Source organism: Rosa rugosa, chromosome 1, assembly GCF_958449725.1.
Source record: "Rosa rugosa chromosome 1, drRosRugo1.1, whole genome shotgun sequence".
In the NCBI taxonomy this organism is placed as follows: Eukaryota; Viridiplantae; Streptophyta; class Magnoliopsida; order Rosales; family Rosaceae; genus Rosa; species Rosa rugosa.
The window spans coordinates 6367716-6389974 of record NC_084820.1 but is presented as its reverse complement, the minus strand read 5'-3'; the positions used below and the strand labels follow the sequence as shown (position 1 = coordinate 6389974).

At 41.2% G+C, this 22259-nt stretch overlaps 3 protein-coding genes and 1 pseudogene across 3 annotated transcripts; all 4 read left to right on the top strand.

The window, feature by feature from the left end:
- The first annotated feature begins 1461 nt into the window (after positions 1-1461).
- Positions 1462-2799, top strand: LOC133727070 (uncharacterized). The gene is made up of 4 exons (XM_062154697.1): positions 1462-1608; positions 1692-1792; positions 2475-2553; positions 2643-2799. The coding sequence occupies exons 1-4, from the start codon at positions 1606-1608 to the stop codon at positions 2688-2690; spliced, it is 231 nt and encodes a 76-aa protein (XP_062010681.1). The 5' UTR covers positions 1462-1605; the 3' UTR covers positions 2691-2799.
- Positions 2800-3579: 780 nt separating this feature from the next.
- LOC133713147 (WD-40 repeat-containing protein MSI4-like) lies at positions 3580-8998 on the top strand. Its single transcript, XM_062139267.1, has 15 exons — positions 3580-3983; positions 4096-4159; positions 4370-4456; positions 4540-4602; positions 4790-4855; positions 4971-5045; positions 5626-5701; positions 5795-6008; positions 6258-6339; positions 7125-7198; positions 7333-7444; positions 7568-7642; positions 7863-7936; positions 8388-8487; positions 8684-8998. Exons 1-15 carry the CDS (start codon positions 3733-3735, stop codon positions 8780-8782), a joined length of 1512 nt encoding a protein of 503 aa, XP_061995251.1. The 5' UTR covers positions 3580-3732; the 3' UTR covers positions 8783-8998.
- Positions 8999-9140: 142 nt separating this feature from the next.
- On the top strand, positions 9141-12411 carry LOC133713142 (transmembrane 9 superfamily member 7-like; annotated as a pseudogene).
- A 6874-nt stretch (positions 12412-19285) lies between these two features.
- Positions 19286-21843, top strand: LOC133733517 (transmembrane 9 superfamily member 7-like). Its single transcript, XM_062161169.1, has 7 exons — positions 19286-19554; positions 19749-19913; positions 20011-20120; positions 20310-20424; positions 20507-20619; positions 20768-20912; positions 20995-21843. Exons 1-7 carry the CDS (start codon positions 19459-19461, stop codon positions 21841-21843), a joined length of 1593 nt encoding a protein of 530 aa, XP_062017153.1. The 5' UTR covers positions 19286-19458.
- The last annotated feature ends 416 nt before the right edge of the window (positions 21844-22259 follow it).

Sequence of the window (22259 nt, the reverse complement as noted above, 5' to 3'; positions counted from 1 at the left end):
TCACTTTTTTTTTTTTTTTTGAGGGCAACAGAAGACTAATCCATTGATCGAAATCATGACGACCTCACTCGGTCAAGCATGAAGGGTACAAGCACCCCTCATATTACAATACAAGTTCACGAAGAGTACTTAATCCAAAAGAAATCCATACTTCAAAACTAAAATCTTAAAGGAACTGCTGAAAGAAAAAATGCAGAATTTAAAAACTCCCTAATCCTACACTGCCCTAAAATGGAACCAATGTCCTGAACATCTTGACGCCTAAGACCCTTTTGGTGTACATCGCAACATTCAACACACCCATAACAACATTCTAGGAAAAGATGCAGGACAAAGAGCAGGGCAGACCACCCCCAAAAAGCCCAAACCCGACCCAAGTGTGAGAAAAATAGGGGAATTGGCCTAACCTAGGCCCAATTCTCTAGATTGCATCTCTACAGCCCAGGAAGGCAGAGGCCCACGACTCGCGATGCCCACACCCTACACTCCTCACACCCAGCTTCCGAATCTGGCCATTCCGAGAACCGCCTGCCACTGCCTAATCAGTCTGGTGGCCTCCCTAGGCAAGAGACCATGGTAACCATCGCGCCGCCCACTAAAGTTGCTAGCAACTGCACTTGTTGCACTAGACTGGTTCTGCAAGCACGAACCCGAGGCCTCAACCGGCGATCTGACCGCCAATCTCTAGCAGGAATTCTCTGACCTCGCTCCTCCTCTAGTCCTGAAACCGTGATGCCAATCTCCTCCTCGTCAAACGTGATTCCACCAAAGCAAACACCGATCTCTGTTGCAAAACCACCACAAGGTCTGTACTTCGCCTCTTTTCTCTGACCAGACAAGCCTCCGAACGCACGAAGGAGATTAAGCCCTTATCCTCTTACCGCTTGCAACGCCGGAGCGCCCTGTTGCAGATCGGAGCCAAGAAGCGCCGCCGCACTGCTCGCGAAACCTAGGTTTAGGTTTCGGTATTGCTCCGACTTTTCGGGAGCAAGAGTGGTTAATTAATTCAATTTGATTTTATGTTTATTTAAAGAGGGAGTTTAAAATTTGTCAGTCTTGTCACTTAGTTCAAGGTCACCATAAAATATTGAGTTTGCTACCCAATTACTTTCCATTTAGGTTTAGGCATAGGCGTAACTGGATTTGTCTTCTGTGTATCTGTTGTTATTTGAGATGAGACCTTATTCACCTCGTCTATTTTGGCTTTATATTGAATTGAGAAATCAATTTGATTGTCCATTTTAACATGACAGATCAATAGAAATATGGAGCATGGATTTACTTTCAAGATGCCTCGGTAGTGGAATGATCAAGGACATGCGAGACTCAAAATATCAGGCTAAAAACAGCGTAGAGTAAATCTCTCTTTCAAAAAAAGAAAATGAAAATTACAAAAAAAAAAAAAAAAAAAAAACCAAAACGACACGTCGTTGACAAGAACTTAAAACGAACGGTGGTGATTGATCGAACCGAAGGATCCTCAACTTGTTCTCTCAAATACACACTGAGCTTCGTCTTCCTCACTTTCCCGAGTCCTCCATCCAAAACCAGAGCGCGTCAACGACTTTCCAACACCTCTCTTCTTCTTCTTCTTCTTCTTCTTCAATGGTAAGCGCACACCTCTCCAAATTCCAATTTCGCTTATTCTGAAATTCTAATGTTTTCGATTTCCTTTTGGTTTCCGATTCCAGTCTCCGAAGCCCATCGCCAGTCCCGTGCCGGACGCGTGGTACCCAACCCTAGCCGTCGTCATGCTCTCCCTCGGCCTCCTCTTCACCGCTTCCTTCTTCATGTGAGTCCGATCCGCCATTGCTAGATCTAGATCTTAGTTCCTATTTCACTCAATTTGGCCATGAAATTCTCAGTTTTTATGTGTACAGTAATTTTCTTTGATCGGAAAATTGAGAATTATGAATGTGAATAATTTAACCAATTGCAGAAGTTACTGGACCAATTTAACCTAAGAGCTTAATACCAATGCAGAAAGTTTGTTTCTTTTAATCATATGGTTAGTCTAGGCTGTAGAAAAAGATGTTATCAGGCTGTTTAATGTGAGACTTAGAGGTTTCTTTTTGGTCTATATTATCATTTTCTCAAATGCTTTTACCAGTTTGATGAAGAATCAAAGTAAAAAACGGTGTTTCATTATTGATCAGCGTAGAATTGAGAGCAGATAATGCCTTGATAGGAATTGGAGACATCACGTTATAACCAATAGTAGATTATATGTTACTTCAGTTTGTTGGTCCATGAAGGAGCTGCGCCACGTAAATGCTTTAGGTTAAAATTGGTTTGCGGAATGTTTTCAAAGTAGTTCTGGGATGAATAGCTGCCCGTAACAATTCCTTGACTGACTGAGGTTTTGCAAACCGTTCATGTAACATCAGCTTTCCTTCTTTATGTGAATACATTTGTCAGATTTTGTATTAATCCACTCTTTATGGTATAGTTAATGGTGTACATATCTGTTGCAGCTATGAAGCGACCTCTTCCAGGAAAAGCCGCAGTCTTGCTAAGGAGCTCATTACTGGAACTGTGGCCTCTGTCTTCTTGGTGCGTTCTTAGTTGGAATCCTCTATTCTGTACCGGATGGCTTATTGTATTCATGTTTCTAACAGTCCAACTCTTATCTTTTTGTGCAGGGTTTTGGATCCTTGTTCTTGCTGCTTGCTTCGGGTGTTTATGTTTAAGACTTTGAGTTGATGAAATTTTGTTAAGAAAGACTAGATTTACATGATGGATAATATTGTTGACATTGTCAGTTAAATCATGGTATCTTAAATGAGACAAGTTTCAATATAGTGATCTGTTGCCTTATTTATCATACCGTAGATATTGCATTGCCTGGGTGTGTTTGAAAGATCTTTTATTTTGTTTCTTTGGGCCGGCATGAGCATGGGATATGGAGTTCAGTGTTCAGTGTTAAGGCACTGGGGTGGCCAAACGTTGGGGAGATATTTGAGGGCAGCCTAAATCTTACAATCGAAACAGGTTGTCATGGTGTGCACTGCAAAGTGATTAATTGGTGAACTTACAGCTCCAGCCTCCCCTAGGGCTTAAGATCTCTAATACTTATTGATGGTGCATGTCAGTTCTTTTCATTGAAAAAAAAGAAGTGCTTTCTTCAATGAAACAGGCATAACCCAACAGATTTAGAAATTGCAGAATGAGAGGAAAAATGGCAAAGCCCTAGGATAGGCTGGAACCATAAGGGGTAGTTATAAGGCTTTCATGTAGTAAGATGGCCGGCTTCAGATTACTTCATTTCAGCTCTTCAACTCAAAACATTTTCTAGATTCAATCATGCTTTTTTGCAAACAAACTTGTTCAATGGCCGGCACAACTCTATTTCCTGATCAGGATTCAGGCAATCTTCCGGATTTGATCAAGGATGGTGAGGATACTCTATCGTAAGTGATCTAAGTCAGCGGCTGATAAAATAAATATATATTTAAAATATATATATATATATATATATATATATATATATATATATATATAAAACTTGAATAAAAATGGTTTTATAAAGTAAGCGCTAAAGTACGGTGACGCGTGTACATCGTCGCATTAAAAGTGCGTGGACTGAACACACAAACATACAGACAGACACGCTCTGAGAGTGAGTGAGAGAGAGAGAGAGAACCAGAGAAAGCGAGAAAAATCGGAGGCACACTACTACTAGGGTCCGAACCACCGCCGAGGGTTTCAAACTCCGTCGCAGCAACCACCACCATGGAAACTCCGTCGCAGCAGCAGCAGCAGCAACCTCCGGCGAAGAAGAAGGAGACCCGGGGCCGGAAGCCCAAGCCCAAGGAGGACAAGGAGACCCACTCTTCTTCGAAAATGAAGAAGGCTCAGCAGCAACAACAGCAGCAGCAGCAGCACAGCGTCGACGAGAAGTACAGTCAGTGGAAGTCGCTCGTCCCTGTCCTCTACGACTGGCTTGCCAACCACAACCTCGTCTGGCCCTCCCTCTCTTGCCGGTACTACTCCACCTCTAAACCCTAACCCTAGAGCTCTAGGGTCTTAAGCGGCGACTCAATTTTAGGGCTTCTGGTTCGATTTTTAGGGTTTTTGTGTGGCTGTTTTTTTCAGGTGGGGCCCGCAGCTCGAGCAGGCTACCTACAAGAATCGCCAGCGGCTCTACCTCTCTGAGCAGGTAAGCTTTCATTTTCAGATTTACAATTTTGTGTGTTTGGATTTTGCGACTTAGAAATGATGCTCCATCAGTAGGTTTTGGTTGACTGTGTAATTGACGTTAGTGTGTTTTTGGTGGATTGGTTGGCCGATTAGTACCGAAGATCTGTAGTTAGAGAGTGTTCGTCTTGAATTAAGGAGACAATTTACGAGTTTTTTTTTTGGTCGGCAGACTGATGGGAGTGTTCCGAATACTCTGGTTATTGCAAATTGCGAGGTTGTCAAACGTAGAGTTGCCGCTGCGGAGCACATATCTCAGGTTTGTGAGATTGTTTTGGTTTTTGCATGTAGAGTAGAGTATTCATCTGGTAATTTTATTAATAGCTGGCTTTAACTGTTCAGTTCAATGAAGAAGCGCGCTCACCATTTGTGAAGAAGTACAAGACCATCATACATCCTGGGGAGGTATGATTTGACATGAAGATGAGAGCTGTTGCAATTTTTTTCTTTTCTTTTGGGGAGAATCAATTGGTGTGACAAATGCTTGCCATTGACACTTCAATTGGTGGTTGTGGATTCTTTCTTGCTCCCATTTTGGTTCTAAGGGAAGATTTTCAGTCTCTTGTAGTGATCTTTTCATATGATTTGGCAGGTAAACAGAATCAGAGAGCTTCCACAGAACACTAAGATAGTGGCAACGCATACTGACAGTCCTGATGTAAGTGTTTTTCATTCTATTATCTGCGTTTGAAAAGTTATGTGTTTGTTGTCTAGGTTTCGTAATGTATGAATATGAAGTTTAACTCGTTTTGGAATTTTGCCACACAATTCAGGTCCTTATTTGGGATGTTGAAGCTCAACCTAACCGTCATGCTGTCTTTGGGGCTACAAACTCTCGTCCGGATTTGGTATATTTTTGCTACCACGACTTTTCCTGAACCTCAGTTAGTAATTTCTTAGGTAAAAGTTTTAAGAAAATTTGGAAGTGTGTATGTACTAATGAGGTGAAGCAATTGAGTTTGCATTACATCCAGCATTGATAATTACATGATTCGTCAAAACTCTGTAGGTTTACATGATTTGCTATGGAGTTCTGCGCATCATTGAGTAACTAATTATCATGCTCTTTCTTGATTTGGAGTTTGTGCATTAGATAAATAAGTTTTGCGCATCTGTTTAAGAGAGGGAACCGAAGAGTTACTATTTAATGTCATAAAGATTTCAGTTTTCTAGAAAGTAATAAATCTACTCTCAGAATTCATAAGACAAAGCTTATCATGCTATATAGCAGTTTGAAAGAAAAAAGATGCATGGTTTGGAATGGCTCCCCTAGTTTCTTTTTCCATGACTTCCTCTTTTGTCAAATCTTTAATGTAATTTGCCTGCTAAATTCTATAACTTCTGGGGATATGAGAAATGCCACTTTTCTTTCACCTTTACTTACTACCAATTATCCCTTTCCAAATCTTGACTGTTTTATCCTTTCAGATTTTGACTGGACATCAAGATAATGCAGAATTTGCTCTTGCAATGTGTCCAACTGAACCCTATGTGCTCTCTGGAGGTGGGTTACCTTTTATTTTATTACTGTTATTCTGCTTAGCCTTATAGGTCATGATAGTCCTTTTGTTTTAACTGTGAAACATTTTGCTCACAGGTAAGGACAAAACAGTGGTTCTGTGGAGTATTCAGGATCATATAGCAGCATCTACCACAGATCCAGCAGCAACCAAGTCTCCAGGATCTGGTGGATCAATTATTAAGCCTGGGGATGGTAATGAAAAGACTGCTGATGGTCCTTCTGTTGCACCAAGGGGTGTCTACCAGGGGCATGAGGATACAGTGGAAGATGTGGCATTTTGCCCAACTAGGTAACTTGTTGGCTGTAGTTGATTTTCTGTTGAGTTCAAACAGAATGAGTTGCACGACTTTTTTGCTAAAGATAAACTTCATGCTTCCTCATTTACCAAGCCACATTTCCTTCATATAGCAGTAACCATAGACTTAATCAAACTAGTAAAATAATGGAACACCCATGTTATTGTACACCATATCAGCTGCGATTTCTGTAGTTATTATGGGCTTCTTTTTTTCCTAACGATGCTACATCTCTACTAAAGCTCACAGGAGTTCTGTAGTGTTGGTGACGATGCTTGCCTTATACTATGGGATGCACGTGTGGGTTCTAGCCCTGCTGTAAAGGTAATGTATCTCATGCTTACTTTTTTCTATCTTCTGTTTGTTCTATGGCTTGGTATTGTATTGTACCAAGGGTGTGAATAGACTGGTATACGTGTTGTAGAAACTTCCTGCTAATGCCTGTTCTATCTTTGATGTGCCCGTTTTGTACTTTGAAGAATACTTCTTGATCTTCATTATAATAAGTAGAGTTTGTACGAGAATTTTTATAGGGTCTGAAATCTGTTACTCAAGAAATGGTCTTTGCTGTAACTATACCTGATATGTCATCTAGAGTCTAAGTTTATTTTGCCTCTTGATTCCATCAATTGGCAAGGGGTATCTCAAGACTGAGATGCTGATGCATCGAAGTCCAGCCTGAGTCATGTTATAACTTTCTCGGTAATTCATGTTAAGCCAGTTGGTTATGTGAATTTAGGTGGGAATCCTCATTCTGCATGTTTAGGGGTTTGCTTCTGGCCTGATTATATATTTTTGTGGCTGCAATGGGGGTGACTTGGGTAGAAATTTTCAAAGAGATCTAGTTTTATGTCACTTGGTTGTTTTATGTGGTGTTGACCAGACAAAAGTATGCAGCTGCTGATGATGTTTGTCTTTGTTATTGAAGTTAATTTGTTGGAATTTATTTGGGGATGTTTTCTGGTTTTGTATGTATTTAGAGATAACTAGAGTTTGGTGACTCTTGTAAAATCCTTTTCATTGCATCATTTCATTCGTATTTTATGTGCCTTTTTCTTTTTTCTTGCTACTTCTAACTCTGATCCTTAAACTTGGATACTGACTTACAGGTTGAAAAAGCGCACGATGCTGATCTTCACTGTGTTGATTGGAATCCCCATGATGATAACCTTATCCTAACAGGGTATGATCTCATGTCATACTTCTCTTGGTTTTCCTGCATTCCAATTCTTGGATTTTGATTGTGATTTATTATTTGCGCGGATAAGAAGATATGATAGTTATTTACTGCATCTGTATTGGCTTGATTCTTAACAGGTCAGCAGATCATTCTGTTCGCATGTTTGATCGGCGGAATCTTACTTCTGGTGGAGTGGGCGCACCTATTTATAAATTTGAGGGTCATAAAGCTGCTGTTCTCTGTGTCCAGGTAATAATGTGATTCCTGGTTTTTATTGTTCAGTTTTAAAACTTTCAACTCTTTTTAAGGAAGTACATCTGCTACAAGAACTGCGGACGTGTCTGTTTTTATTAAATCGCATCTCTATTTCAGTGGTCTCCAGACAAATCATCCATCTTTGGAAGTTCTGCAGAGGATGGCCTTTTAAACATTTGGGATTATGAGAAGGTATGGAGGTTTCTTTTTGACAGAAAAAAGTTGGCTTCAGAAAATAGTTTGAATTAAAGTTCATATGGTGATTTTATGTCATTTTCTTCAATGTAATTTTTGACATGATGAAGTGTTCAAATAATTTATCAGTATTATTATGGAGTGGATTCACCTTTCCCCCTCTCCCATCACTTCACCAAACATCTGATGTAATAAATTCATATATAATACATTGCAGGTCAGTAAGAAGGAGCGAACTTCCAAGAACCCAAGTTCTCCTCCTGGTTTGTTTTTCCAGCATGCAGGGCACAGGTTTGAGACTTGCTCTTCGAATTAAATAGTTTAAACTGTATTATACTAATCGTTTCCAAATTCCAACTTTTGATGTGTATTGTACAAGACTATTGAATCTTTGTTCTTGTTGGTCAACTTCATATGTTTTAAATTCTGGATTTATACCTCTGTTATATGATCAGGCTCAAAAAATTATAATTTGTTCATGCGACCCATATCTGTTGGATTTTTAAGCTTCATCTTTGCATCAATTGTTGATTGGAAGTTTTACATTAGTGAAACTCATCCAACTGACAGGCCAAACTAGGAAATTATTATTTTTATCTGTTTCTGAGTGATCTGACACTGTCGAAGTTTTCTTGTGTGAAAATTGATCCTTGCCTCGGTCATTTCATAAATAGTAAGGTATTTGTTCTCATAGTCTTATAGTTTTCCTCACATGCTTTTCTTTATTTCACATTTTATGCAGGGACAAAGTTGTTGATTTTCATTGGAATGCATCTGACCCATGGACTGTTGTTAGTGTGTCTGATGACTGTGATACTACTGGTGGAGGGGGGACATTGCAGGTATCAGATCTTACTCTTATTGAATTTTTTTTACCCTGTCTATATCATAGATGTAAAATGATTTGCAAAGCATTTAAGGATGGAAAAGACAAGTTGGGAAAATATATCCTTTTAAAGCTTGAGCGTTGACCGTGTAGCCATGATGTGTTCATTTGAAAATGGGAATTGATTTCTGAAACTGGCAATTTCTGTGCAGATATGGCGCATGAGTGATTTGATCTACAGGCCTGAAGAGGAGGTTTTGGAAGAGCTTGAGAAGTTCAAGTCACATGTTATTTCTTGTGCGAAGCCTTGAGTATCAACACTAGTTGTTAGATTGCCGAGGAAAATTTCCATTTGTAGGTTACTTATGAGTATCCCAAGTATTATGTGTTAGAGAGAGGTAGGAGGATTTTCGTGTGCTGTTGGATAATTGCCAATTGGATATGGTAGATACGAAATGAGATCAAAGTCATGCTATTAAGTACTTGTTATGTTCTTAATCAAAAAAAAAAACAGTACTTGTTATGTTTGGGGCACATGCTTCAGCGATGAGATTCTTTTAACCTAGATTGCTAGCGGCGCCTAATTTGTTTTGCCATATTTGTCAGGATTGGTTTTAATTTATTTTTCGGACATATCAATATCGAAGTCCTATGCGTAGGTATATCATAAAAATTTCGTTTTGATTTTAACATTCTTCAGTTATGACCATGACGGTGTATTTTAATCAAACTTATTTTTCCCAAGAACTAAAGGTGATTATCTAAATGTGGGAATCATTTTCGTGCTCTGGTTTGAGTTTTTCTGAAATCCATATTCAGAATATACTGTCAGAATCGAAAATCTAGTCCCTTTTATTGGATTTTGATTCTCTGCTATATAATGAGTTGCTAGGATTTGCAGGGCTTTCTATGAGAAGCTGCCATGTCATTGTAGTGTAATCCACGGTTGTAAGCTCAACTTGCAAATGAATCCAAGTCCAAATAGATAATGCGGAGTCTGAAATTTCGAAGTCGTCGTCCACACTGACGAAGATACGGAGTCCTTAAATGGCAGTGACTTGTGCCTTGGTCTTCTGAGTCTGATTTACTGCAATCTCAAGCTGAACAAGGATGATGAGTAGCTGCTTCTTCTTCGTCTTCGTCTTCGTCTTCGTCCTTCTCCTCTCTCTCTTGCCTTGGTCTCACTCATTCTATGGCACTTTACCCCGGAACAAGGTAACTTTGAAAAACCGGGTCTCAATGGTAATGTAGAAAAGCTTAGTCCGTCTGTGTAATTAAACTACTGAGTTTGGGTGTAAATTGAACTTCCAACTGGTGGTATTTAACTATTTATGCATGTAATTTGTAGGGAGATACACTTGAAGTAAAGGTTAATCAGCTTTCATCAATCAGAACACAGCTTCCATATGACTACTATTTCCTCAGCTACTGCAAACCTCCAGTAATTATCAACAGTTCATTCAGCCTTGGACAAGTTCTTGGAGGTGACCGCATCAAGAATTCGGTCTATTCTGTGAGTCTGCCTTTCCTATTTATAACAGGAAGTTGGAAGCTTGATGCTCCTTTTGCTTATTTTACTGAATCTGTTTACCACTGTGTCACAAACTCTTTTTAGTTCAAGATGAGAGAGGCAGAGTATTGCAAAGTTGCATGCCGTGTAAAACTGGATGCTAATTCTGCGAAAAGTTTTAAGGACAAGATCGATGGTGAATATCACGTTAACATGTGAGTTTTTAGTGATTGGTGACTAATGGCCACTATAGTATACTCTGAGCTTCTAGTTGAATGTATACTAGTCCGTTGCATTGCAAAGGTTTAGTGGCGATTTTCAGGAGTATTGAACAGAATACAGTTTGCTCATTTTGACTTTTCATTTTTGTAATTGATTTATAGGATTCTTGATGATCTCCCTGTTGCAGTTGCACACAAAATGAGAAACTCTCGATATGAGGGTCGATCAAAGATATATGAGCTTGGGTTCATGGTTGGGATGAAGGGACGTTATGCTGGAGTGAGTTTTCTTCATTTTATCCCTGTTATTTGTTCCTGCAGAACATTCTTGGTGCTTCTTGATAACATTCTAATTCACTGACACAGGAAAAAGAAGAAAGACATTTCATTAACAACCACCTGAGTTTTAAAGTCATGTATCATGAGGATCCAGAGACTGATTATGCTCACATTGTCGGTTTTGAGGTCACGCCGTTCAGGTTCAGTATCTAGCTATGGCCTCGTTTTATCTTCAATCTAAAATTCTTCATCTTCTGTTATCTAGCATTGTGTCATTAGTATATCCTCCCTGTTTCAATATTCTGTACGTGCTCTCCCTTGGTAATTGTAACAGTTTTAATCACGGGTACAAGGAGTGGAATGGTGAGAAGACTAAGCTTGTCACATGCCAGCCGAGCACCAATACTTACATTGAAGGTAGCAATAGCCCACAAGAGATTCATACTGATGAAGAAATTGTTTTCACATATGATGTATCTTTTGAGGTAGCAGTAGCCTCCTTTCTCAGCTAGTCTTTTTTTCCCCTTTTTTTTCTCTTTTCCTTCCGTTCATTTCTTTTATGCATATTTCCACCTGTTCAGTCCAGTGATATCAAGTGGGAATCGCGTTGGGACGCATACCTCTACCTAGGTGATGATCCAATTCATTGGTTTGCTATGGTCAATTCATTGATAACTGTGCTCTTCCTTTCCGGAGTGGTGGCCATGGTTGTGATGAGAACTCTTTACAAGGATATTACCAACTACAATCAGTTGGAGACCCAAGTTGAAGAAACAGGATGGAAACTGGTCCATGGAGATGTCTTCAGGCCACCCATCAATGCTAATATATTGTGTGTTTTTGTTGCGAATGGTGTCCAAGTATTTGGTACAGTGCTCTTCACAGTAACTCTTGCATTGCTGGGTTTCCTTTCACCTTCGAACCAAGGTGGGGTGATTAAAGCAATGGTTCTTTTGTGGATGTTCATGGGCTTATTTGGGGGATACTACTCAGCGCGCTTGTACAAGATGTTTAAAGGCATTCAGTGGAAGAAGATTGCAATAAAGACAGCCTTTATGTTCCCTGCTACATTTTTCGGAATATTTTTCATGTTGAATGTCTTCATTTGGGGGGAGGAGTCTTTTGCTGCAGTGCCGTTTGGTACAATGTTTTCTCTGCTGCTCTTGTGGTTTGGGATATCAGTGCCATTAGTATTTGTAGGCAGTTACTTGGGGTTCAAACAGCAAGCAATTGAGGATCCGGTCAATACCAATGAAATCGCAAGACAGATACCAGTGCGAGCATGGTACAACATAAAGATGGTCTTGTCTGTGCTCATCGGAGGCATTCTACAGTTCGGAGTAGTGTTCGTTGAGTTCTTCTTTATGTGGACATCCATATGGATGAACAAGTTCTACTACTCTTTCGGGTTCCTCTTAATAGTCTTTGTCATCCTTCTAGTCACTTGTTGTGAGATAGCAATTCTACTCTGCTACTTCCAACTTCGCAGTGAAGATTACCATTGGGGGTGGAGAGCATACTTGACTGCCGGCTCCTCTGCTCTGTACATGTTTGCATACTCCATATTCCTTTTCTTCACCAGGCTGTGGATTGAAAGTTTGTTTCTGTCATCCTTTATTTTGGGTACATGTTAATTGCATCCTTTGCATTCTTTGTCTTGACTGGGACAATCGGCTTCTATGCATGCTTCTGGTTTGTTAGGAAGATCTACTCCTCTGTCAAGTTTGACTAATCCATGGCCATCATCCATGAAGACTTCAGCAACATGCTATTGACAAGTTGTATCAAAGTTGGGACTATCAAACTGTGCCTTCTCTAACTATCGAGAATTGCTTTTTGTTTAAGTATATTGGTATTGAGAGAGAATTGTAGAGAGAGATGTGTGTTATTATTGAGAATAAGAGCCCTATATATAGGGATTACAAAGTACTAGTTCTAATGTTACAAGGAATACCAATCCGTGTAGGATTGGGAAATCTAGGACCTTCTCTCCTATTGCTACTCCTAGTTTGATAAGGCACACTAAATCGATATTCCTTCAACACTCCCCCTTGTGCCGCTTCAAACTTGGTGGTGACGCTTCATCCGTTGCCTCGTTAAAAACCTTGCCAGGTAACAAAAACCTTGTGGGATAAAAATAACCTTGGTCGAAGGACAAAAAGAGCACAACACGTCATTCACTCTTCGAGATCGAACACGTAGACATCATAACTCCCCCTGATGTCGATATCTCCCCCTGATTGCTACAATCGTGGGAGTTCGGATAACTTTCTCAATCCGATGCTCTTCACATGTTTCTCGAAGGTAGATTTAGGTAACGACTTAGTGAATAAGTCCGCTACATTATCCTCTGATCGGATTTGATTCACTTCAATCTTTAGAAGTGATTGTTGTTGCTGATTATAAAAGAACTTAGGCGATATATGCTTGGTGTTGTCGCCTTTGATGAAACCTAACTTCATTTGTTCAATACAAGCTGCATTATCCTCATAAATGCATGTAGGTTCATCTGTGGTAGACTTCAAACCACAACTTCCTTGAATATGTCGAATCACAGACCTTAGCCATATACATTCACGAACGGCTTCATGTAGAGCAATAATCTCTGCATGATTCGAGGAAGTAGCAACAAGGGTCTGTTTCGTAGACCTCCAAGATATCGCAGTGCTTCCCATGGTAAAGACATAACCAGTTTGGGAGCGACCTTTGTGAGGGTCAAAGAGGTACCCTGCATCAGCAAAACCCATCAAAATATCATTGTCGTTTTGATGGAGGGGGATAGGGTGAGGCCGGCCACCCTTGATGGTGGTGGCGGCGTTGGTGGCAACATGGCCGGCCACTATGTTATGGTGGACGGTGGCTCCATGCCTAATGGGGTCCGATCCCATTCTTCCGTCATTCCTTTTCTCTCTGTAGGGATAAAATAGGCCCATATCAATCGTACCTCCTAGGTATCGAAAGATTGTCTTTACACCAATCCAATGGCGGCGTGTTGGCGCGGAGCTATGTCGAGCTAACAAGTTCACTGCGAATGAGATATCCGGTCTTGTGCATTGAGCTAAGTACAATAATGCGCCTATTGCACTTAAATAGGGCACTTCGGCCTCTAATGGTTCTTCGTCCTCATCCTTTGGACGAAGCGGATCTTTTCCGGGCTCAAGACTACGACCAATCATGGGAGTACTCACAGGCTTTGCTTTATCTTCATTAAAGCGCCTTAGGATCTTTTGAGTATATGCAGACTGATGGATCAAAATCCCATCACTACGGTGCTCGAGTTCTAAACCGAGACAAAACCGTGTTTTCCCAAGATCTTTCATCTCAAATTCGGATTTCAAATATTTAGCAGTTTCCTTCAACTCATCTAGAGTTCCAATTAGGTTCATGTCATCGACATAAACTGCTACGATTGCAAATCCGGAACTTGTTCTTTTAATGAACACGCATGGGCATATTTCATTGTTAATATATCCCTTCCCAATCAAGTAGTCACTTAGACGGTTATACCACATCCGTCCGGATTGTTTTAATCCATATAGTGAGCGTTTTAATCTTATTGAAAACGCGCTCCGTGGTTTAGAGCCACTTGGTTTGGGTAATTGAAGTCCATCTGGAACCTTCATATATATCTCTGAATCTAGATCCCCATAGAGATATGCTGTAACCACATCCATAAGCTGCATGTCAAGTTTTTCGGAAACTACCAAACTGACAAGGTAGCGGAACGTTATAACGTCCATTACGGGAGAATATGTCTCCTCGTAGTCGATTCCAGGGCGTTGTGAGAAACCTTGCGCCACGAGGCGGGCTTTATATCTTACCACCTCATTTTTCTCATTACGCTTTCTAACAATGACCCATTTATGGCCAACAGGCTTTACACTTGGGGGTGTCTGCGTTACAGGCAAATACCTGTCTCTCTGTTAGTGAATCCAATTCAACCTGGATCGCATCTTTCCATTTAGGCCAATCTGCTCTTCGTTGACATTCTTCAACAGAGCGAGGTTCGATATCATCATATTCTATAATTCCTTTTGCAATATGATATGCAAATGCATCATCAATCGCCATAGAATTTCTATTCATCATCTCATGTACACTAGTGTAATTTATGGAGATCTCTCTATTCTCTGGAGTTGGTTCTGACATTGGAGCTTCCCCCAATGATGTCTCTTGGACATAACCATAATCCGGAATATTCTCATGAGATGGATTATTCACATCGATGATTAATGGATTATTTTGTGCCAAACTCGCTTTCTTTCTTGGGCGAGAATCCATCGAACCTATGGGCCTCCCGCGCTTCCTGGCAGGAGCCATGGGCCTAGCCAAAACGTCACCATCACTGTGAGAGGGGACGTTGGCGCCATGCTCATATCCTCTTGAGTTGGCGTCATGTCCTCTAGTTTTAGGGACATCAATCCTTGCAGGCACGTTTGCAGCAGATATGTGTGATCTCGTCACTTTAGCGATATCAGAAAACGCATTAGGCATCGATTCTGCTACGTTCTGAAGATCGAGAATTCTCCGCACTTCAATTTCGGACTGTGCGGTTCGGGGATCAAGATGAGACAGAGTGGGGACAGACCACGACAATTCCTGTCGTTCCTGTTGAACATTGATGTTCTTATCTCCCCCTAATGACGGGAAGACTGTCTCATCGAAGTGACAATCCGCAAATCTAGCGGTAAAGAGATCGCCTGTCAAGGGTTCTATGTAGCGGATAATCGTTGGAGAATCATATCCAACATAAATGCCTAATCGTCTTTGAGGACCCATTTTGGTGCGCTGTGGTGGCGCAATTGGCACATAGACTGCACACCCAAATATGCGTAAGTGTGAGACATTAGGCTCAACCCAGTCACAATCTGGGACGCAGAAAAGGGTTGAGTGGCAGTGAGCCTCAGACGAATAAGCACAGCTGTATGTAATATTGCATAGCCCCAAGCAGAAATAGGGAGATTGGTGCGCATTACCAATGCCCTAGTGACCATTTGTAGTCGTTTAATGGCGGCTTCTGCGAGACCATTTTGGGTGTGAACATGAGGAACAGGATGTTCAACATCAATCCCAATGGACATGCAATAATCATCAAAAGTCTTTGATGTAAACTCTCCAGCATTGTCTAATCTTATAGACTTAATAGGATGATCAGGGTGGTGAGCCCTTAACTTAATTATTTGTGCTAGGAGTTTAGCAAATGCAGCGTTCCTTGTGGACAATAGCATGACATGTGACCAGCGTGTCGATGCATCAACCAATACCATAAAATATCGAAATGGTCCGCATGGTGGTTGAATAGGTCCACAAATATCACCTTGGATTCTTTGTAAGAATGGTATATTTTCTTTGGTGTCCTTTGCATAGGATGGTCTCGATCCTAACTTTGCTAAAGAGCAGGCTTTGCAGAACGAATGATGGGCTTTAGAAACAACCAATGAGGATTTTGGTTGAGCCACAAAATCACAAGTGACTTGAGAAGTAAAAGTTGGAGACAAAGGAGCCTTGGTGGCGTCAATGCCACCCTGAGGCCGCAAGGGGAAGGCGGCGCCGGCCAAGTATGGCCGGATTTGGGGGTGAACGGCGCCGTGAGGCGCAGGGGCTCCTTCGGTGTCCAAAAACCGAGTTTTACTTCTTTTCGTTCTGAAAAAAAAAAAGGATGTCCGTGTGAAGTCTTTAATATACTGATCATCATGTCACGACCTGGGTGTCCCAAATGGTCGTGCCAAAGCCTATATGTGTCGGAATCCCATAAATCATCTCTCATGACATGGTTGGATTCAATGACTCGAATAGTGGTTGCATACAACTCACTAGATCGACACATAAGTTTCTCTAATACTCAGTTATTTCCGTAGTCATTAGAGGTGATGCAAATGAACTCTTGTCCATTCTCACAATGTGTTTCCACATGAAAACCATTGGCTCTTATATCATTGAAGTAATAAAGTTCGAAAAATATGTCTACGACTTGAGATAAAATAATCGATACTTTATTAATAATAGCCAATGATTACATCAAAGTTTCTTGACCAAAATCTAATCCAACATAAAAATCAAACCGTAGACAAATCGTAGTTACTCAATCCGTTCGGTAATTTCAATTTAGTTGTGACCAGGTAAGGTAAGGCGAGATTTTGGTGGAGCGTTGCTCACTTTTAAAACCGTTCTCTCAGATCAAACCTTGCCTAGACATCACAATTACTCTTGAGTACGCCTAGAGGGAAAGAGTTAATACAATAAGTCATTTTATTGATTTAAGGCATAATTGCCATTACATAATTCTTGGAAATATAAAAATCTGCGGCATTTTGTCTTCATCGCCAGATTTAAAGTCTTTGTGAACTCGATGTCTTGATCACCATGATGCGACTACCTATGTAAGTACATTGCAAATTCAGGTCCATTGATCAGACGTTCCATATCAGAAATAGACACCATAAAGAGGATTCTCCCTTGATTGAGGCGCATTGGCGCAATATGCATAGTCCCTAGGACTGGTGGCGTTGGAAAGTGGTGCCCATGGCCAACGTTGGCTCCATGGTTTCCAACCCTATGTCCCTCAAAATCACGCCTCCTATGGTCGTGTGATTGTCGCCTTGAGCGATTACCTTCTTGAGCATTTCGATCGTATGGATCATGACGTCGATGGCGACTTTATCTAGCCATAGGACGATGCTCTTGATAGCTATCTTGAAGCCTATCAAATTCTCTTTTCACAAGTTCATTGCCATGTCTTTCAGCAGTGGCCATAGCTTCAATAAGCTGTTGAAAACTTGTGATCCGTCTTGCATTTACATGAGTCCGGAATAAGTCAGAGGACCTCATAGCATAGACGGGGAAGGTATTGAGGGTTTTCTCAATCAATTGGTCTTCTGTAATTGTTTTTCCACAGAGACGCATCATTGCTCTGATGCTGAGAGCTTCCGAATAAAATTGCATGACAGTGTCAAATTCAGAGAAGCGAAGATCTTTCCATTCTGCTTCTGTATTCGGAAGTATGGAGTCACAAACATTGCCATATCGTTCGCGAAGCGCATGCCAAAGCTTTATGACGCTATCCTCATTTATGAACTCAAACCGGAGGTCACTATCCATGTGACGTTTCATGAAGGCAAGTGCCTTGGAATTATCTTTCTCAGTTTGAGGGTCTGGAGCTGTTTCTATAGGACAAAGCTCTTGGATAGTATGCAATAAATCACGGGCAATAAGGTGGATCTCGACATCAGTGACCCAAATTAAGTACCTTTTTCCTGCATAATCCAATGGAACAAAATCGAGTTTGTTCATGTTTGACATCCTAAAAGATGAAACAAGAACAAGTTAGTTTCGGAGTCAATGCTTCCACGAAAACTAATATAAATAAGATTTCCGAGCTATGCTACCAAGAAATCGATTTCCAAGAATAATTGGATTAGACCGAAACAATGATGTTTGAATGGTCAAAATAGATGCTCACGAACGCTCTTAGTCCGTAGCATACGAACGCTCTTAGTTCGTTAAATCGATGCTTACGGACGCTCTTAGTCCGAAGTCTTATGAACGCTCTTAGTTCGTTAATTGCGTGAATCCCCACGATTCTGCTTTTCAAGAATCGAACCCACGTTATAAGAAAGGTGGGATGTAGAAGAAGGGAGGTTTTCAAGTCCTCGAGAAAAGAAGAAATATTTGAATTATAGGAACTTCAAAACTTACTCTTGAATACTTTGGATCACGCGCGTGTCAATGCAGGCGTGATGGAGCGAAGCAATCCGAGTAGAGGTTTGCAGCGGTGCGGGGCAGCAGGGGCTGCAGTGGCAGCAGTAGTGGTGCAGGGCTGCAGGCGCGCGGGCACGTAGGCTAGCAGCGATGGGCAGCAGCGGGCGCAGGTGTGCGCGGGGCAGCAGTGGGTCTTAGGCCAAGATGTGGCAGGTTGGTTGGCTGCTATGGCTGGCCGAGGTGGCTGCAGGGGCAGCTGAGCCTTGCGGCAGAGCTGCAGGAACGCTGCAGGGGCAGCGTGGAGTGGACGCACTGGCGCGGGGCTGCAGGGCAGCGAGCAGAGCGCAGGGGCGCGCAGGTGGGCAGCAGGGGCTGCGGTGAAAAGCTCGGCCTAGAGGGCTGCAAGAGCAGGCGGGCTAGCAAGGGGCTAGGTGCTGCAGCAGTTTTGAGGAGAAGAATTTCTTTTCAGGTTTTTGAGTTTTTAGCTTTTGTGGTTTAGGGCTCGTGCTGATAACGTGTTTAAGTATATTGGTATTGAGAGAGAATTGTAGAGAGAGATGTGTGTTATTATTGAGAATAGGAGCCCTATATATAGGGATTACAAAGTACTAGTTCTAATGTTATAAGGAATACCAATCCGTGTAGGATTGGGAAATCTAGGACCTTCTCTCCTATTGCTACTCCTAGTTTGATAAGGCACACTAAATCGATATTCCTTCAACACTTTTCTAATTATTGAGAATGAGGCATTATTGTCATGAATTGTTTTGCATGAAGCAAACAAAATTGAAGGAAAATTTCTAGTTACAGCACACAGTTACTTTTTGACATTGTAATCCCAAAGAAACAAACGTTGCGAAGATTGAATGACAAACAACATGACACCCTAAACCCTAAACCCTGCCCAAAGGAAAAAACAAAAAACAAATAGAGAAAGTACTTCTCGTGACTTGTGACGACATGTCGTTGGGAAGATTGAATGATAGAAACTCGCTCGCTCCAAGATCTTTCCTGATCTGAAAATACATTTATTAGTTTGATTTGTTCATGTGGGATCATAACATTTTAAATTGGATATAGACAAGTCAACAAGATGCAGATACCGAGTTGGCGGATTGCACACACTGAGATTCTCAAAATCATTATTTTTGTTTTCCCATGTTTCTGTCACTCACTCACTCTTAGCATACATGTGCTGTCTGCAACGAAGTCAAAAACGATGCCGATATAAAGTTTCTATCCGAGTCTGATTCACTTGTTCTTCTCAAGTTGAAGAAGGATGGGCAGCCTCCTCTTCTTCTTCATCCTTCTACTTTCACTTGTTCCTCGGTCTCACTCTTTCTATGGCGATGTAGCTCGGGATTTTAAGAACAAGGTAACTCCCTTCTTTCCTCTTAATTTCAAAAGCTTAACCCTTCTGCGTTTTTGAGAATTAGAGGAAATTATCATAGCGCATTCTAGGATAGCAACGATTTTTTTTGTAACTTTTAATCCCATTTGCGTGTATTTGTGTGAACTACTGAATTTTGTACACAATTACAGTTCTGGAATTGGTGTATGTTATTGTAGGAAGATACACTGGAAGTAAAGGTTAATAAGCTATCATCCATCAAGACACTGCTTCCCTATGACTACTATTTCCTTGGTTACTGCAAGCCTCCAGTAATCACCAATAGTGCTTTAAGCCTTGGAGAAGTTCTTCGAGGTGACCGCATCAAGAATTCAATCTATACTGTGAGTGTGCACTTCCTAACCGGATGCTTGGTTTCCAAGCTTGTGACTTGTTGTTAATTGTTAACTGCGTCAATAACTGTTCTGTTCTGTGCATCAGCTTAAGATGAGAGAGGCAGAATACTGCAAAGTCGCATGCCGTGTGAAACTGGATGCTAATTCTGCCAAAAAGTTTAAGGAGAAAATCGATGATCAATATGTAGTTAATATGTGAGTATTTAGTGAATGTTTATAATGGCATGTGACTCTGTGAGTGTCTGTGTATTGTTCTCTGAGCTTCCAATTTCTGCATATACATATACATTGCACTGATAAATATTAGTGGCGTTTTTCAAAAGTACTAACTGATTATAGTTTGCCCATTTTGATCTTCTTCTTTTTCTTGTCATGGTTTTGCAGGATTCTTGATAATCTTCCTGCTGTAGTTACATTCGAAGCTAGTGACTGGAATGGGAATAAATCAAAGATACTTGTAACAGCACTCCCAGTTGGGCGGATGGGATATGCCACCGAAGTGAGTTTTGTTCATCTTCTCATGTTATTTGATTTTGCAGAATTGTTGTTGCTTCTTATTAACATCTAAATCACTGGCACAGGGTAATGAGGAAAGACATTTCATTTACAACCACCTGAGATTCAACGTCATGTACCATATGGATCCAGAGACCAAGTTTTCTCGTATTGTTGGTTTTGAGATTACACCATACAGGTTCAGAATCTAGCTTTGGCCCCGTTTCAAACTTCAATCTAAAAATCTTCATTTTCTGTTATTAGTGTTCTAGTAGTAGCTATAAATTTTTTGTTGTTCTGATGAACTTCCCTGTTTCAATATCTCCTCCCTTTCCTATTGTAAACATTGTTAATCATAAGTACAAAAAGTGGGAAGATGAGAAAACTGAGTTGATCACCTGCACAACCAATTCTGACCTTTTAATTAGCAATTTACCGCAAGAGGTTGATACTGATAAAGAAGTTGTCTTCACATACGACGTAGTGTTCGAGGTAGCCTAATTACTCAGCCTGTCTTGTTCATCTTCCCTTTAATGCTGTTGAGTTTCTTATTTGCATACATCCATCTGTTCAGTCCAGTGATGTCAAGTGGGAATCGCGTTGGGACTCATACCTCTCCAGGGGTACTGGTAATCAAATCCATTGGTTATCTATGTTCAACTCATTGTGGACTCTGCTCCTTCTTTCTGGAGTAGTAGCCATGGTTGTTGTGCGAACTCTTTACAAGGATATCAACAGCTACTCTCAGTTGGAGACCGAAGATGAGGCTCAGGAACTAACAGGATGGAAACTAGTCCATGGAGATGTTTTCAGGCCACCCCCCAATGCTAATTTATTGTGTGTTTGTGTTGGCAATGGTGTCCAAGTCCTTGGGATGATGCTCATCACGATCATTTTTGGTTTGCTTGGTTTCCTTTCACCTTCGAACAGAGGTGGGTTGATCACAGCAATGGTTCTTTTGTGGATGTTCATGGGCTTATTTGCAGGATACTCCTCAGCACGGCTGTACAAGATGTTTAAACGCACGCAGTGGAAGAAGATTGCATTAAAAACAGCCTTTATGTTCCCTGCTACATTTTTCGTAATATTCTTCGTGTTGAATGCCTTCATTTGGGAGGAAAAATCCTCCGGTGCACTGCCATTTGGGACAATGTTTTCTCTGCTGCTCTTGTGGTTTGGGATATCGGCGCCATTGGTTTTCTTAGGCAGTTACTTCGGATTCAAAAGGTCACCAATTGATGATCCTGTCAAAACTAATGAAATTCCAAGACAGATTCCTGAGCGACCATGGCACAACATAAAGCTGCTCTTGTCTATGCTCTTCGGAGGCATTCTACCACTTAATGCAGTGCTCACTGAGTTCCTCTCCATCTGGACATCTATATGGCCGGACCAATACTCTTTCGGGTTCCTCTTTGTTTGAGTCCAAAAGTAATTTTGGCAATATCCTTTAGTGGATCTAGCACAGCGGGCCGATACCAGCGGCCCAAAAATAAGCCTATTAGGGTTTGGGTTACAGCTTCACCCATTCCGGAATCCATGAGGAAAACGAAACCTTATTGGAGTCAGGTAGCAGAGATTGACTAGGAAACTTCAATCAATAATCCTTCTACAACAAGGAGTTGTCGAAACCCTAGGTATATATACCAGGTTTCAAGGACGAATTAAGGACGTCTCTCATATCAATCAATCCTAGCGATTACAAAGCCTCCCCGGAGCAAACCTTCAACCTTGTTGAAACCCGGTGACCGTGCGCCAGTCCTAGTCTCTCCAAGAGCCGACTGTCAGCATCACCAAACCAACCGGCGACCGTACTTCCAGTCCTAGTCTCCCCAGGAG

What these genes read in the sequence shown, in the direction of transcription:
- LOC133727070 (XM_062154697.1), top strand. An exon ending in TTCACCGCTTCCTTCTTCAT is followed by an intron (nt 1,793 to 2,474) that starts GTGAGTCCGATC and finishes TATCTGTTGCAG; the next exon opens with CTATGAAGCGACCTCTTCCA. An exon ending in CTGTGGCCTCTGTCTTCTTG is followed by an intron (nt 2,554 to 2,642) that starts GTGCGTTCTTAG and finishes CTTTTTGTGCAG; the next exon opens with GGTTTTGGATCCTTGTTCTT.
- LOC133713147 (XM_062139267.1), top strand. Translation starts at nt 3,733, where the DNA reads ATGGAAACTCCGTCGCAGCAGCAGCAGCAGCAACCTCCGGCGAAGAAG. An exon ending in CCATCATACATCCTGGGGAG is followed by an intron (nt 4,603 to 4,789) that starts GTATGATTTGAC and finishes ATGATTTGGCAG; the next exon opens with GTAAACAGAATCAGAGAGCT. An exon ending in GTGGAGGGGGGACATTGCAG is followed by an intron (nt 8,488 to 8,683) that starts GTATCAGATCTT and finishes ATTTCTGTGCAG; the next exon opens with ATATGGCGCATGAGTGATTT.
- LOC133733517 (XM_062161169.1), top strand. Translation starts at nt 19,459, where the DNA reads ATGGGCAGCCTCCTCTTCTTCTTCATCCTTCTACTTTCACTTGTTCCT. An exon ending in TCAAGAATTCAATCTATACT is followed by an intron (nt 19,914 to 20,010) that starts GTGAGTGTGCAC and finishes TCTGTGCATCAG; the next exon opens with CTTAAGATGAGAGAGGCAGA. An exon ending in TTTGAGATTACACCATACAG is followed by an intron (nt 20,620 to 20,767) that starts GTTCAGAATCTA and finishes TATTGTAAACAT; the next exon opens with TGTTAATCATAAGTACAAAA.